Raw genomic sequence first — 13,461 nt, 5'->3', positions numbered from 1 at the left:
CAGGACCTGGTGCTGGAGGAGCAGAGGCTGAACCTGGAGCAGAGCTACAATCAGGCCATTCGGGGGCAGGAAGCCCTCCTGGTCCATTTAATGAGTCAGCTGGCTGACATCCTACAGTCTAGGTCCTGGAGTGGCCTGGGGCTCCAATTGCCTCCATATTCCATGGACACTAGGGGTAATGCTGGAGGTGGGCAGGGAGCCCAGTCACCCAGGCAGCCTGACCAGCTGTTTCCACTGTTGAGCGAGTCCAAAACTGCATTTGTCATCCATGATCTCTCCAATCATGGGGAAAATATCTCTGACTTATTCCGCTCCAGTTTACAATACTACAATGCCTACCAAGGAGACAAATACCATGAAAACAACAATACCTTGGTGAGACTAGGGGAACAAGTATGAAGGGACTAATCACTTACATTTACTGAGCATCTCTGTGCTGAGTACTGTGTACTCTCATTTAATCTTCATAGCCCATGAGGCAGGTATTGGTGTCTTATAGATAAGGGATCAAACCAAACCCATTGCTATCGAGCTGATTCCGAATCATAGCAACCCTATAGGACAGAGTAGAACTGCCCCATAGGGTTTCCAAGAAACAGCTAGTGGATTTGAACTGCTGGCCTTTTGGTTAACAGACAAGGTCTTAACCACTGTGCCACCAGGGCTCCATAAAAAAGAGAAGGGGCACAAAAATAAGGGGATGTGCCCAAGAAAGTTGTTGATCTGGGGTCTGATTCAGGGATGCTTTCCCTAAATCCCAGCTTTTAACCACTAGAAGTCAGGCACTGGTTCATCATGGTGAGTGAACCTGCCCTCCAGGAGCTTAGCCCAGTGATAGATGTAGTCAGCTACTGGGGAAGCAGACCTCAGTGTCACCAAGAGCATTAAGGGATACCCACTTCAGGTGATCTGGAAATGTCTGTTTGCCTTTAAGGCTGAATCAGCCGACCATAATGGGGGAGGGTCATCCAGGAGGGAGGAACACCGTGCATAAAAGTTTAAGGTGGGAATGGCTTGGAGTGATTGGGAAAGGGGGGTCATGTGGCTAGAGTAGGGACAATGAGCACTGTGGTGAAAGGTGGGCAGGGTAGGTCATGGTGCAGTGTTAGGATATCATTCTAAGGGTGATAAGAAGTCAATGAAAGGCTTTTTACCAAAGGACATTCATAGCAGCTCTGCAGCCAGAAGAGGGTGAAGGACTCTGGGCGGGTCGCACTAGCCACACCACCCCCTCTGACCTGTATGAGTGATATGTGGTTGAAGGCCATCTGCTTTTCTGGGGGATGAGTCAGGTATCTCCACTGGGCTCTGAGGGACTATACCTCCTCCAATGACTTAAAGGGCTCTTCCATAGAAAGAGGAATAGCAGAGATGGGTACGAGGTGGGGCCTGTGGTGGTTAAGGGTCCAGGCTCTGGGGTCAGGCAGGTGGACTTCTATCAGTCACCTGAAATCACACGCAGAGGCGGATGACCCAAGGTAAGCATGGGCTTACTTGTGCTTATTTACTAATCTGTAGTAAACGATTTCACATGTTTTTCACTGGGAAATCGTAAATTTGAAAAGAGGCTTTGATTCTGTAGGAAAATGCCATACCTAGAAGAAGACTCTTTGATGTGAAAAAATGTGAAATGGTGAACTACAGATGATCTGGTAAGCACCCTGCTTGCCTTGCCTGTTGGATAATATACCCCTGGTCACACGGCTAGTGGGTTACTCACACTTCCTGAGCTTCACCATCTTTAAAGCAGGGACTGTAATACAGCCTTCTTCTCAGGAGTTATGAGAGCCAAAGCAACTCACATGAAGCAATTAATCTACTCTCTGGCACATAATAGAACTCAGTGTCTAGAAGCTGGTATACAAATAGCTACTGTTACCAATTACCTACTGGCTCTAACGGGAGAAATTTGCAAGCTGTAAGATGTTGGGTTTATGGAAAATTTCCTACCACTTAAGGTTGTGAAACATAGATGAAACTGCTTTGTGGGGCAGTGAGAGATCCAGCTGGACTAATCCAAGATGGATATTAGTTTATTGGCAATTTTAAAGGGTCCATATAGAACACAACAAGAAGACTGATCTCATATTCCTCCCATCTCCAGGGCTTCATTAACCTTAGTACCAGTGAGAATAAGCTCTGCATTGACCTGATGACTAAAAGGATAAGCCGTGTTCTGGGTTTTGCAGGGACTCCCCCAGGCCCAGTCCCTCTAGAATGTTCCTGAGCGTGTGGTAGATACAAGAGTGGGGCTTAGGAGTTTGAATAGTTTCTAGAACAGCACATCTAACTTCCTGGCCTTGCTGACTGTATCCAGAGGTATTCTCTGGATAAGTATATGGTGGGTAGGCAGCCCAGGGAACCTCTGGTCCAAGTGTAAAGATTGAGAAGGTTGTAAAATTAAACACTGCCTGGTGAGTTATCTGCGTAACCTATGATGAGAAGGTGGAAGCCTCCATTCGCTAAGGAACGTACAGCCTGCATACCAATTCCCCTTCTAGGAAGTCACGTATGTGCAGGGCAAACATCATGTGCATACTAGGAGTAGGATGAGGCCTCATGGCCTTCCCCAGTTGGGTTGCCCTTAAATCTCTTTGCCAACAGCTGAGTCGGAGTGACATGAACTGCACTGAGGATGCCCTGCTGCAATACCCTGATTGGAGAGGGCAACCATTGTAAGTAACCTTCAGATCCATCTACCTGGTCCACAGGTACCTCTCTTCATCCAGGGAAAGATTCAAGACACCAGTCTTGGTTGGTTGCCCCCCTATTTCTTTGGGTAACTCTAGGAAATACCTAGACCAAAAGATCAGGAAGCAGCCTGGCATAGTAGGAATAGCACTGTCTTATAATTCAAAAGGCCTTACTTCTTACCCCACCTTACATGCTTACTGTTTGTGTGACCTGGGGAATTGATAGCCTTAGTTGGTAGCCTTGTAAAAAGAGTCTAAACTAGGTAGCAAAGATTCTTTCTAGTCTAGGCACTCTACCCTTTGAAAAGGACTAAAGGTTAGACTCTGAATGAGGAAGGGTCACCAGGCCTGGAAACCACAGGGTCTTTCTGGGTCTGTCAACAGCCTATGGGAAGAAGTGGCCCGGTTCCTGACCTACTACTGCAAGGCACCTGCTCCCCTTGATCCAGAAAATGTAAGTCTGTTTTCTGGCCTTGCTGTCACTCTGGTGCAGGGGTGTATTTTAAGGGGATCTTCTGAGTTTTCCAGTGGGAAAGGGAGAACCAGTGAAGAGTCTCGGCTTGGGCAGAGTGAAGGTCAATGGGTCCCAACTGAGGAGGATCCTTCTCCCTGTCCCCCACTGGAGGAAACAGGGTGGCAGCCCCCTTTTTTACGTGGGTCCTGCATTTTGACTTCATTTCTGCCTTTTGTGTGTCTTTCAGGTGGTTGTTCTAAATGGCTGCTGCTCTGTCTTCTGTGCACTGGCCATGGTTCTGTGTGATGCAGGGGTAAGTCAATGGGCTCTGCTTTCACTCTCAGTGAAACACCAGGCTATAGGCAGAAGCACATGGGCACTGGGCTTTGAGGAAAAAGACCATCTTGATCAAGGATGTTCCCCCAAAGTGCTGGAATTTCTCCTATACTAACCAGTATATCTTCTTATTATTTCTGTGGGAGTAAGGAGTTTGGATCCCTATTTAATATAGAGGGGGGACATATGATAATCCTCAAGGTAGTATGCCCCAGGAATGAGAGTGGAAATCAACCCATTATGCTAGGTTGACATTTGCTCTCCGATACTGACAGCCCTGGCAAATTGGCTTAGATTGTATGGATTTCCTACTTTCTATGGAAAAAAAATACTGTTTTTCCTGGAACAAATAAGGCTGTGAGATCTGTTCAACCTTACTCTAATCAATGCCCAGACAAGAGTTTCTGATCTTAATGAGCTCTGGCTGCATGGAAGGAAGTGACCAAGATGGCTTGTTTCACTCAAAGGTATGGGTCATTGGGTAGCTCAACAATAAGGCCAGATGAATAGGAAGAAAACATATGAGATCAACAGGTACAAAGAACCTGAGCCATGTGAAAAAGAGAGAGAGAAGAACCCTCCCTGTGCATGGACCTTGGCTCCTAGGGTTTGGCCCACAGCTGACAAGACTCTCCAAGCAACCAGTGCTCTACTTGCTAGCAGGCCTGGCTTGATTCATGTCCTGATTCTGAGCCATTCAGAGTGATATTCTTCCCGTTTTTCCTTCTCTAGTGTACTCCCAAAGAGGAGACTTGATTCCCCTCTCCCCAAGTACTGTTTATAAGAATGAATAAACTTTATAGGTTCTGAGCCCAAGAGCACTAATCTCCAGGTTAGAAGAATTGCCAAACTGACCTTTTATGTTGGTAGCTTTGCTGCTAGTCGGGGGTGGGGAGGCAGTAGGGGATGGCAGTGGGGAAGTGCTGACACATCCTGACTGACAGACTGTGGACTGAAAACTTTATTGTCTTGTGCTTTCAGAGGTCTTTCTGATCCCCACCCCCTTCTATAGTGGTCTCGCCTTGACCTCCCGTCTGTATACAAAAATTGAGCTGTTTTTCATCCACCTGGACAGTGAGGTCAGAATGGGGCCCCTTCCCCTGCTCAGCCTATCTAGGCAAGGGACTTTTCTAGGGGCAGTGGGAATACGTAGGGGGTTTTGCAATCTTACCATATGAGTGATGGTGGGGAAGAGTGGAGAAATCAGCATGAAGGCATGTCATTGGACTAGCAACCTGGGTATGAAGGCAGAGGATTGTTCCGGATTTAAGGGAATGAGGAATCAAGGGCTCAGAAGCTTTTCAGGTGGACAATTCTCAGGCACTGTTTTCCAGCTCACTGGTGAGAACACCCGACCTTTCCAGCTCACTGTGGACAAATTGGAACAAGGCCTGCATGAAGCTAGGCTTAAGGTAAGGAGGGAACTGTGTTTTCAAGATAGCCACTGAGGGCTCTGAAAGGGGTTGAGTACAGAGACTCTGGTACAACTTGCTCATTCAGACCTTGTGGGCTGTCTCTATTAAGAAGAGACAGGGAATGATCCCAGGGGAGTTTCCCCTAGGATCCCTGTCCCCTGTCAATACCAGTTCCCAGAGCTTCTTCTGCTTCCCCTCTGCAGCTCCTGCTTCAAGATCCTTCCCTAGGCCTTAATTTAATGTCCTATATTGGGTGTCCTGACTTGTAAAGGACCCTTGGCTGAATTTGTGATAGATGTAAAAGATTTCTGTTCACTCAGTTATGTTTGGGTTCTTTTTAGAGGAAAAAGGTCAGAGGCCTCGTGCTAATCAACCCTCAGAATCCCCTGGGTGACGTCTACTCCCGAGATTCACTGATGGAATACCTGGAATTTGCCAAGAGGTATGTGGGTTCCACCCCTTGTGACTAGATGATGTTGTTGTTGTTGGTTAGGTGCTGTCCAGTTGGTTCCGACTCATCGTGACCCTGTGCGCAACAGAACGAAACACTGCCCAGTCCTGTGCCATCCTAACAATCATTATTATGTTTGAACCCATTCTTACAGCCACTGTGTCAATCCGTCTTGTTGAGGGTCTTCCTCATTTTTGTTGGCACTCTAGTTTGCCAAGCATAATGTCCTTCTCCAGGGACTGGTCCCTCCTGGTAACATATCCAAAGTATGTGAGACAAATCTCACCATTCTTGCTTGTAAGGAGCATTCTGGCTATACTTTTCCAAGACAGATTTGTTCGTTCTTCTGGTAGTCCGTGGTATATTCAATATTCTTTGCCAATACCATAATTTAAAGGCATCAATTCTTCTTCGGTCTTCCTTATTATCCAGCTTTCACATGCATATGAAGTGATTGAAAATACCATGGCTCAGGTCAGGTGCACCTTAGTCCTTAACACTTTAAAAAGAGGTCTTTTGCAGCAGATTTGCCCAGTGCAATATATTGGCTGATTTCTTGACTGCTGCTTCCATGGACGCTGACTGCGGATCCAAGTTAAATGAAACCCTTGTGACTAGATGAAGTCCCTAGAAATGGCTTCTATCACACATAGTCAAGAAGTCAGTGCCTAGTTCACCCTTAGCCAAATCTAGACAGGCCCATAAAACAAAATGAGACTAAGTGGGCACACCAGCTCAGGTGCAAAAATGAGAATGTAGGAGGGGACAGGAAAGCCGGTAACAGGAAACGTAAGGTCGAGAAGGGAGAGTGTTGATATGTCGTGGGGTTGGCAACCAATGTCACAAAACAATATTGTATTAATTGTTTAATGAGAAACTAATTTGCTTTGTTAAACCTTCATCTAAAGTATAATAAAAAGTCAGAACCTAGAGCCTAATTACTACATACCACACTTTACAAAGTTCTATGCAACTAATTGAAATCAAAATGAAGGAAAATGCACCCACATGCTTACCACTTCAACCAAACATTCTTTGACATTTCCTTTCTAGGCTTTGCCCATGTACAGATATATACGAAACTACCATAATATGGTTTTGTTGCTATTCCACTTGTTGTAGCATAAGTACTTTCTCCCAGCATTCATTTCCTAAACTAGTCGGCCTAAGGTGCTGAGGAAGGCAGACTCAGACCTCACAGGGTGAAAGCGTGTTCTATAGAACTTTCAAGGAGCCCTGGTGGTGTGATGGTTAAGCAGCTCAACTGCTAACCAAAAGGTTGGCAGTTTGAACCCATCCACCAGCTCGGTGGGAGAAAAGACCTGCTCCTGTAAAGATTATAGCCTAGGAAACACTATGGGGAAGTTCTCCTCTTGTCACATCAAGGTCGCTATAAGTCACAATCACTTGACAGCATACAACAACAACATAGAATATTCGTGTCCCATTCCTAAGAAGGTGTTAACATAGCCCTATTAGTTAAGGCAGATAATCTCTCATTTTCTAGAAAAGACAGACTTATTCAAACTCCATAACTAAGCCAGGCCAATTTATGGCCAAGCATGGGGGCAGGGAAAAGAATGCTGGAGATGGTGGGCTGGAATTCTACAGAACTGAGTTCAAATGCCAGCTCCAGCACCTGCTAATTAAGGGAATTAATTTTACATCTCAGGGCCTCAGTTTCTTCATTTGTGAAGCGGAGATGACAGCACTGCTCCAGAGGGTTGCTGGGGAGAATAAATGAGATGATACACATAAGCACATAGCCCAGTGCTATCACTCGGTTAATACCCCAGGTGGGGGCTCCTGACTCTATCGGACCACAACTCTCTAAGACACCCAGCCCCTTCCCATTGCTCTCTGATTGGTATCTGAAGGGTTAGATTAGATGTTTTCATGTGTCTTACTTGGGTCCTATCCTTCCCGGTACCCACAAGCTAGGTCTAAGGGTCCCTTCTACTATTTAAGCCCCTTCTACCTTACCAGCCCTGGGCACATGGTGCCACTGAGTAGTTTCTATTAAGCCGGTACAGCCTGATGTCCTTTCTCTAGCACAGTAATGTGTTAATTAAAAGATTAATGAACTTGTATTTTCGAGCTATTATGGTAAAGTTATCTAAAAGAGGGGTGTCAGGTGTTTTTCAGGGCGCAATTTCAGTGCTTGCCATAGCCACCATTTTCCATAGATAGCTGCTGGCTGTACTGGGTTAATAGAAACTTCTTAATGGCGCCATGCACCCAGGGCCAGTGCAATACCTGCCAAACCTGCCATACCCTAGTTATGCCTCTATACCTTACTGTGTACATTACAACGGTTGGATGGGCTGCTGGGGTGGTAGGAATATCTGATCCATACCTAAAAAAGACCATAAAAGAAAGTAAATTATGATTAGAGAGAGAACCATATTGTTTTCCTTCTTTTGCTCCGACTGCAGGCATAAGCTACATGTGATTCTAGACGAGATTTACATGCTGTCTGTATTTGATAAATCCATCACGTTCCACAGTGTCCTGAGAATGGAAAGGTGAGTTGGCCTCAGCTGGAGTTGGGAATGAAAATCATGAGGTTCCTGTTTTGTATGGTGTGTTGTTTACCTGCCAAAAACTTCATTGGCTATGTGTTAGGTACTGAGTTAAGTAGCAAGCAGCATGTGAAAATGAACAAAGCATAATTTTTCCTCTCAAGTGTCTTATAGTCTAAAAGTCATGTTGTATACAAGATAACTTGAAAGCAGGGTAGAAAGTGTGCTGTCAAAAGTCAAGATAAAGCCCTATGGAAGGCCAGGGTAGGAAGTTCTTGGTAAATACAGCACAGGACAGAACTTTCCTAAGGGTAGTATTTGGCCCTTGGATAGGATTCCAGCAAGAAAATCAAGGGAAGTGCATGACTGCTAGAAGGAATAGCTGCATTAAAGGTGAGTCTGTAAGAAATAGGCGAGGACATTCTAGGAATGGTGCGTGGCCATATATGACTAGCCAAATGCCAAGAAGGTGGTTTGGGACCAGCTGTAGAAGGGCCATGAGCCAGGCTGAGGGTCCTAGACTTCATTCAGTGGTCACTTGGGAGCTGTTCCATCTAGTTCCCCAGAGACACCTTGTGTTGACTTTCTGGCTTAACTAGGGCAGTGTTGGGCCCTGTTGGCCTACCTGTCTGGGAGTGACCTCAAGTCCTCTTTCTCCATTCCCTTCATATATGTCAAGTCTTTATCCTTCAACTATTTCTCCATAACCTTGATTGTACTATCTCTTCTCCAGTTTGCCTGATCCCAACAGGACCCATGTGATCTGGGGTACCAGTAAGGTGAGCCCTAGCTGTCAATCCTTGGGTGGGGGAGGAAAGAGAGCCAGGAATAAAAGGTAGACAAACCAGGTGTTCACTCCCCTACTACTCTTCATCTAGGATTTTGGCATCTCTGGCTTCCGCTTTGGTACTTTATACACCCACAGCAAGGAAGTAGCTGCTGCTGTGAGCTCCTTTGGCTGCCTCCATGGCATCTCTGGCACCACCCAGCATAAGCTGTGTCGGCTGCTCCAGGACAGAGGTACTGAGCTCCATCCCAGGCCAGCATCTTGGCTGGACCCCTTGGCCGCACGGAATTCCTGGGTCTGCTTCTGTTATCCCCTCAATACACCAAGATCCTGTTCACTGTCTCGGGCTTAGCCTTACAGGACATGAAGTATGAAGGAGGGTAGGATGCGGCTCAGATAGTGCAGTGGGAAGATGCAAGTGCTGGTCTAAAACACAGCGTAGGCTTGAACTTCTGGATGTCTTGTAGCTCAAAGTCTGCCTGGAAAGGGGATAGTCAATTGCACTGTAAGATCTGAAGGTGGGAAGTTGAGATATCAGTCTATGTAAATGTCTCTTCTCTAAGGAAGAGATTACAAAGAAACTCCCTGTACCCTCTAATACGGCTTAACCTCATCTTCCAAGGGGAGCTGCCATCTGGGGGAGTTGATGTGGCTAGATTTATGGCACTTGGATTCACATTCCTCCCTGGATCTCAAGTGAATGCTGGACTTAGAGGGAACTTCCCCCTTGAATGCTGTGGTCCAAATGTAGATAAGACCCCTTTTCTTTAATTCTCTGTAATAGAGCAGATACCAGGTTGGAGGGCTTACATAAAAAGCTAGGGTATAATGAAACAAACTAATGTAATAAAATAAGATCGCTTAAACGGTTTACTTTCAGGTTTGAGTGGGGAAGGAGGTAGATAGGAGAAATTTAATTTGATGCTTTCCTACATGGCACCAGACCCTTTGATATTTGGAAGAAATCAGCTTCCCAGCACCTAGAACATTGGTTCTCAACCTTGGCAGCACATGGGAATTACCTGGGGAGCTTAAATACTGATGCATGAGCCCCATCCAAAAGATGTAGATAATCTTGAGGGTACAGTTTAGGCATCAAACTCCAGATGGTTCTAACACCAAGGACAATTGAGCCTGTCTAGGTTCCTCAAAGGCCATAGTGTGAGGCTCAAAGGCAGGAGATATGGGGACCTGCTACTTCCCCAGTTGATACCAGAAGCATCAACCCCTTTTAGGAGATACTCCTCCATTCTACCTCTTCCTTGCCTCAGGGGTGTAAATGCAAACAGAGAATTTCTATTAAAAACTATCGAGAAACCCAATGTCTGTACCTAAGCCATAGATGAGAGGTGAATGTGTTGGTATGGATACCAAAAACACATAGGTATGTTGATAAAAAAAAAAAAAGGGATGCCATCAATTCAAATATGATAGTCTTGGATAGAAGAGTTGGCATGAAGACCAGGTAGGGAGCATTTGGTAAGGAACCTTTTGGTAGATCTCTGACACAAGAACTATGATGGCTCTCTTCCTCCATTCATACAGATTGGATTGATAAAATGTACCTGCCCACTAATCACTCCCGGCTCCAGGAGGCTCACAAGTATATCGCAGACAAACTGAAGGCCTTGAAGATCCCCTTTCTCAATCACGGCTCTGGCCTCTATATCTGGATCAACCTGAAAAAGGTGAGGTCTCTGAATGAGAACTGGCATTCTGGGGCAGAATTGCAAATGGACCTTGGGCTAAGGTCTGTCCTCTGCCCTCCCTAGTACCTGGACCCATGTACATTTGAGAACGAGCTAGTCCTCCACCACCGCTTCCTGGATAACAAGGTGGTATTGTCCTGTGGCAAGTCCTACATGTGTAAGGAGCCAGGCTGGTTCCGCCTTGTCTTTGCAGATAAGCCCCGCCGGATGAAACTGGGTGAGTGATGTTGACCTTCCAATCCTGGCTCCTTCAAAGATGCCCCACCAACTTCTCCATAACCCAATCCCAGAATGATAAGATGTGGTGAAACCCATGTGAAATTTTTCATGATAGATTTGTAAGTAAACACAATTAAGCCAGTACTACCATGCTTAAGTGCTACAGCTGCTAACCAAAGGGTGGGCAGTTCAAATCCGCCAGGCACTCCTTGGAAACTCTATGGGGCAGTCTTACTCTGTCCTTAAGGTTTGCCATGAGTCGGAGTTGATTCGACAGCACTGGGTTTTTTTTTTTTTACCATGCTTACTGGTTAATCTGCCCCTACTGAATCTTCCTTCTTTTTCTTTTAGCAGCCCATATCTTGTCCTTCTATTCTACCTCTTTCCATCTTCATCTCTTTAATTAGATCGCTTTGTAAACAGGAACTGATAGGTGCTTGAGATACACACCTGCTCATTCATTATACCTTCGGGTATCTGTTCTGTGCCTGACATTGAGCAAGGCATTGAGACTATCCACTAAGAAATGGTACTATGCCCTTGTAGATGTGCAGTCTAGTAGGGAGAATGAATGAGGAGATGATAGAAGTTCCTTTTGTATATTATGCTATGGAGTTCAGATACTCCTCTGAAGATTTCAGAGACCATCACATCCATTTTAATAAGTATGTATCACCTCATACTTCATGCTAGGCGCTATTCTACCTGCTGGGGATGCAGCAATGAATGAGACAAGGCGGACTTTGGTGCTGTAGCAATATCTTACTGGCTAGTGTGGAGAACAGATTGAGTGAAGAGACAACATTGTCATCGAGTCAATTCCAACTCATAGTGACCCTATAGGACAGAGTAGAACTCCCCATAGGCTTTCCAGGGCTGTAAATCTTTATGGGAGCAGACTGCCACCTCTTTTCTCCCACAGAGCTGCTGGTGGATTCGAACTACCAGCCCTTTAGTTAGCAGCTGGATGCTTAATCACTGCACCACCAGGGCTCCTTTTGAAAAGACACTAGAGGCATTGAACACTTGGTGAGGCCAAGGCTACAAGCCAGGGTACAGGATTTGGTGTGAGACTTGAGGTGTCTGGCAGGCTGCTGTGACAGTACCATTGGGGATGCGGCAGGTGGACTTAAAATCCATCCCAAAGAAGGGAGGGCTAAAGTTCAGCAGAGGTAGAATCACTGCCAAGACCTGGGTATGTCTGGAGCCCATCTGCCAATCTACTAAGTATTTCTCTCTGTCTCCATTTGGACCCTCTAGCCATGCATTGGTTCTGTGAAGCGCTACAAGAACAGAAGAAGGAGTTGGTAGCAGGGCTCCCAGAGGATATGCACAGGAGTAGGCTGTCTGCCTCCCATCCAGCCACATGCTCGGCTGGTCCAGAGGGCTGAGACATGGAACTGCTACTGTGACTGGGCAAACAGTGGGCTGCTCCAGAAATGGTCTCATCTGGCCCAGTCACTGACCTCTTTGAACGGAGTCAAACATCTGTCACTTTTGGAAGCTTTGCATCTTTTTAGTCTTTGCTAACCATTGTGTGCGGGGCAAAATGGATGTTTTTACTGAGGTTGGGAAGGCCTAGGGGACACCTGGAGTGGGATAAAGGAGTCCCCTGGATCCTTATTTAGATTTTTTTTTTTTAATTCAATGTCTAATAAATTCCATGTTGTTGTTGTTAGGTGCCATTGAGTCAGTTCCAACTCATAGCGACCCTATGCACAACAGAACGAAACACTGCCTGGTCCTGAGCCATCCTTACACTCGTTGTTATGCTTGAGCTCATTTTTGCAGCCACCGTGTCAGTCCACCTTGTTGAGGGTCTTCCTCTTTTCCGCTGACCCTGTATTCTGCCAAGCATGATGTCCTTCTCCAGGGACTGATCCCTCCTGACAACATGTCCAAAGTATGTAAGACACAGTCTCGCCATCCTTGCTTCTAAGGAGCATTCGGCTGTACTTCTTCTAAGACAGGTTCGGGTATAGGGTCGCTATGAGTCGGGATCAACTTGACAGCACTGGGTCTATGAGTCAGAATCGACTTGATGGCACTGGGTTTGATCTCTTGAATACTGGTATTCAATAAAGCCTTCTTACTACTTACCTCTTCCTGTCTCAGTATTGGCTTTGCAGCAGGTGGCTGGAACCCACTTTTGCAGTAAAAATAGCAGAGTAGGACTGCCCCATACAGTTTCCAAAGAGCAACTGGTGGGTGCAAACTGCTGACCTTTTCGTTAGTAGCCAAGCTTCTTAACCACTACAGCACCAGGGCTCCCAACAAAGATAAAGCAAAGACAAAAAGTGGAACGGTCAAAAGACCACATCTTCTCAGCCATACCCATATTGAGGGATCCTGAATATTTCCCGACATAGGGAAAGACGACTTTTTCTGCTGAAGGCGCCTCAGAGATACTTAGCTTTGCACGTGGGCCCCCGGACCTGGGTTTTCTACTTCATTGCTGAGGTCCTAGAATATGTAGAGTCCATGGCAGACATTCAAAAACTATTTTCTTGAATAAAAAGAGGGGAAATCACAAACCCTGATGAAAAGCTTTCATAGAGGAACGATACTTTAAGGGTGCTCTCTCCTTAATCTGGTAAAGCTTTTCCATGGGCCGCACCCAGGCAGTTTGCAGAAAAGCTTCCTTGGCTCCAACCGACTCCGGAAAACGGGGAGACTCACGTGCCAGGCATCCCGGGACCCCCGGCCTGGAAGGCCGGGGGCGATCAGGCTACGGAGCGCGGAGGTGGGAGCAGGCGACCCGCCCCTTCGGGAGGTCTCGGCCTCTGGGTCCCTTCCGCTTCTCCGGCTCCTCCTCCTGGCCCAGGGGGCGGGTGGGCTGGGGGCGGGACTGGGGAGTCGCGGGCCCCAGTGCTGT

The 13,461-nt window shown here is 46.4% G+C and overlaps 1 protein-coding gene across 1 annotated transcript; it reads left to right on the top strand.

The window, feature by feature from the left end:
- Positions 1 to 425: 425 nt before the first annotated feature.
- ACCSL (1-aminocyclopropane-1-carboxylate synthase homolog (inactive) like) lies at positions 426 to 13,044 on the top strand. The gene is made up of 12 exons (XM_064288259.1): positions 426 to 2,675; positions 3,078 to 3,147; positions 3,395 to 3,464; positions 4,465 to 4,562; positions 4,818 to 4,895; positions 5,240 to 5,340; positions 7,785 to 7,874; positions 8,605 to 8,650; positions 8,750 to 8,891; positions 10,204 to 10,346; positions 10,431 to 10,584; positions 11,847 to 13,044. Exons 1-12 carry the CDS (start codon positions 2,560 to 2,562, stop codon positions 11,975 to 11,977), a joined length of 1,239 nt encoding a protein of 412 aa, XP_064144329.1. The 5' UTR covers positions 426 to 2,559; the 3' UTR covers positions 11,978 to 13,044.
- The last annotated feature ends 417 nt before the right edge of the window (positions 13,045 to 13,461 follow it).

Source organism: Loxodonta africana, chromosome 7 (genome assembly GCF_030014295.1).
Source record: "Loxodonta africana isolate mLoxAfr1 chromosome 7, mLoxAfr1.hap2, whole genome shotgun sequence".
NCBI lineage: Eukaryota > Metazoa > Chordata > Mammalia > Proboscidea > Elephantidae > Loxodonta > Loxodonta africana.
This window is presented reverse-complemented; position numbering and strand designations above follow the sequence as displayed.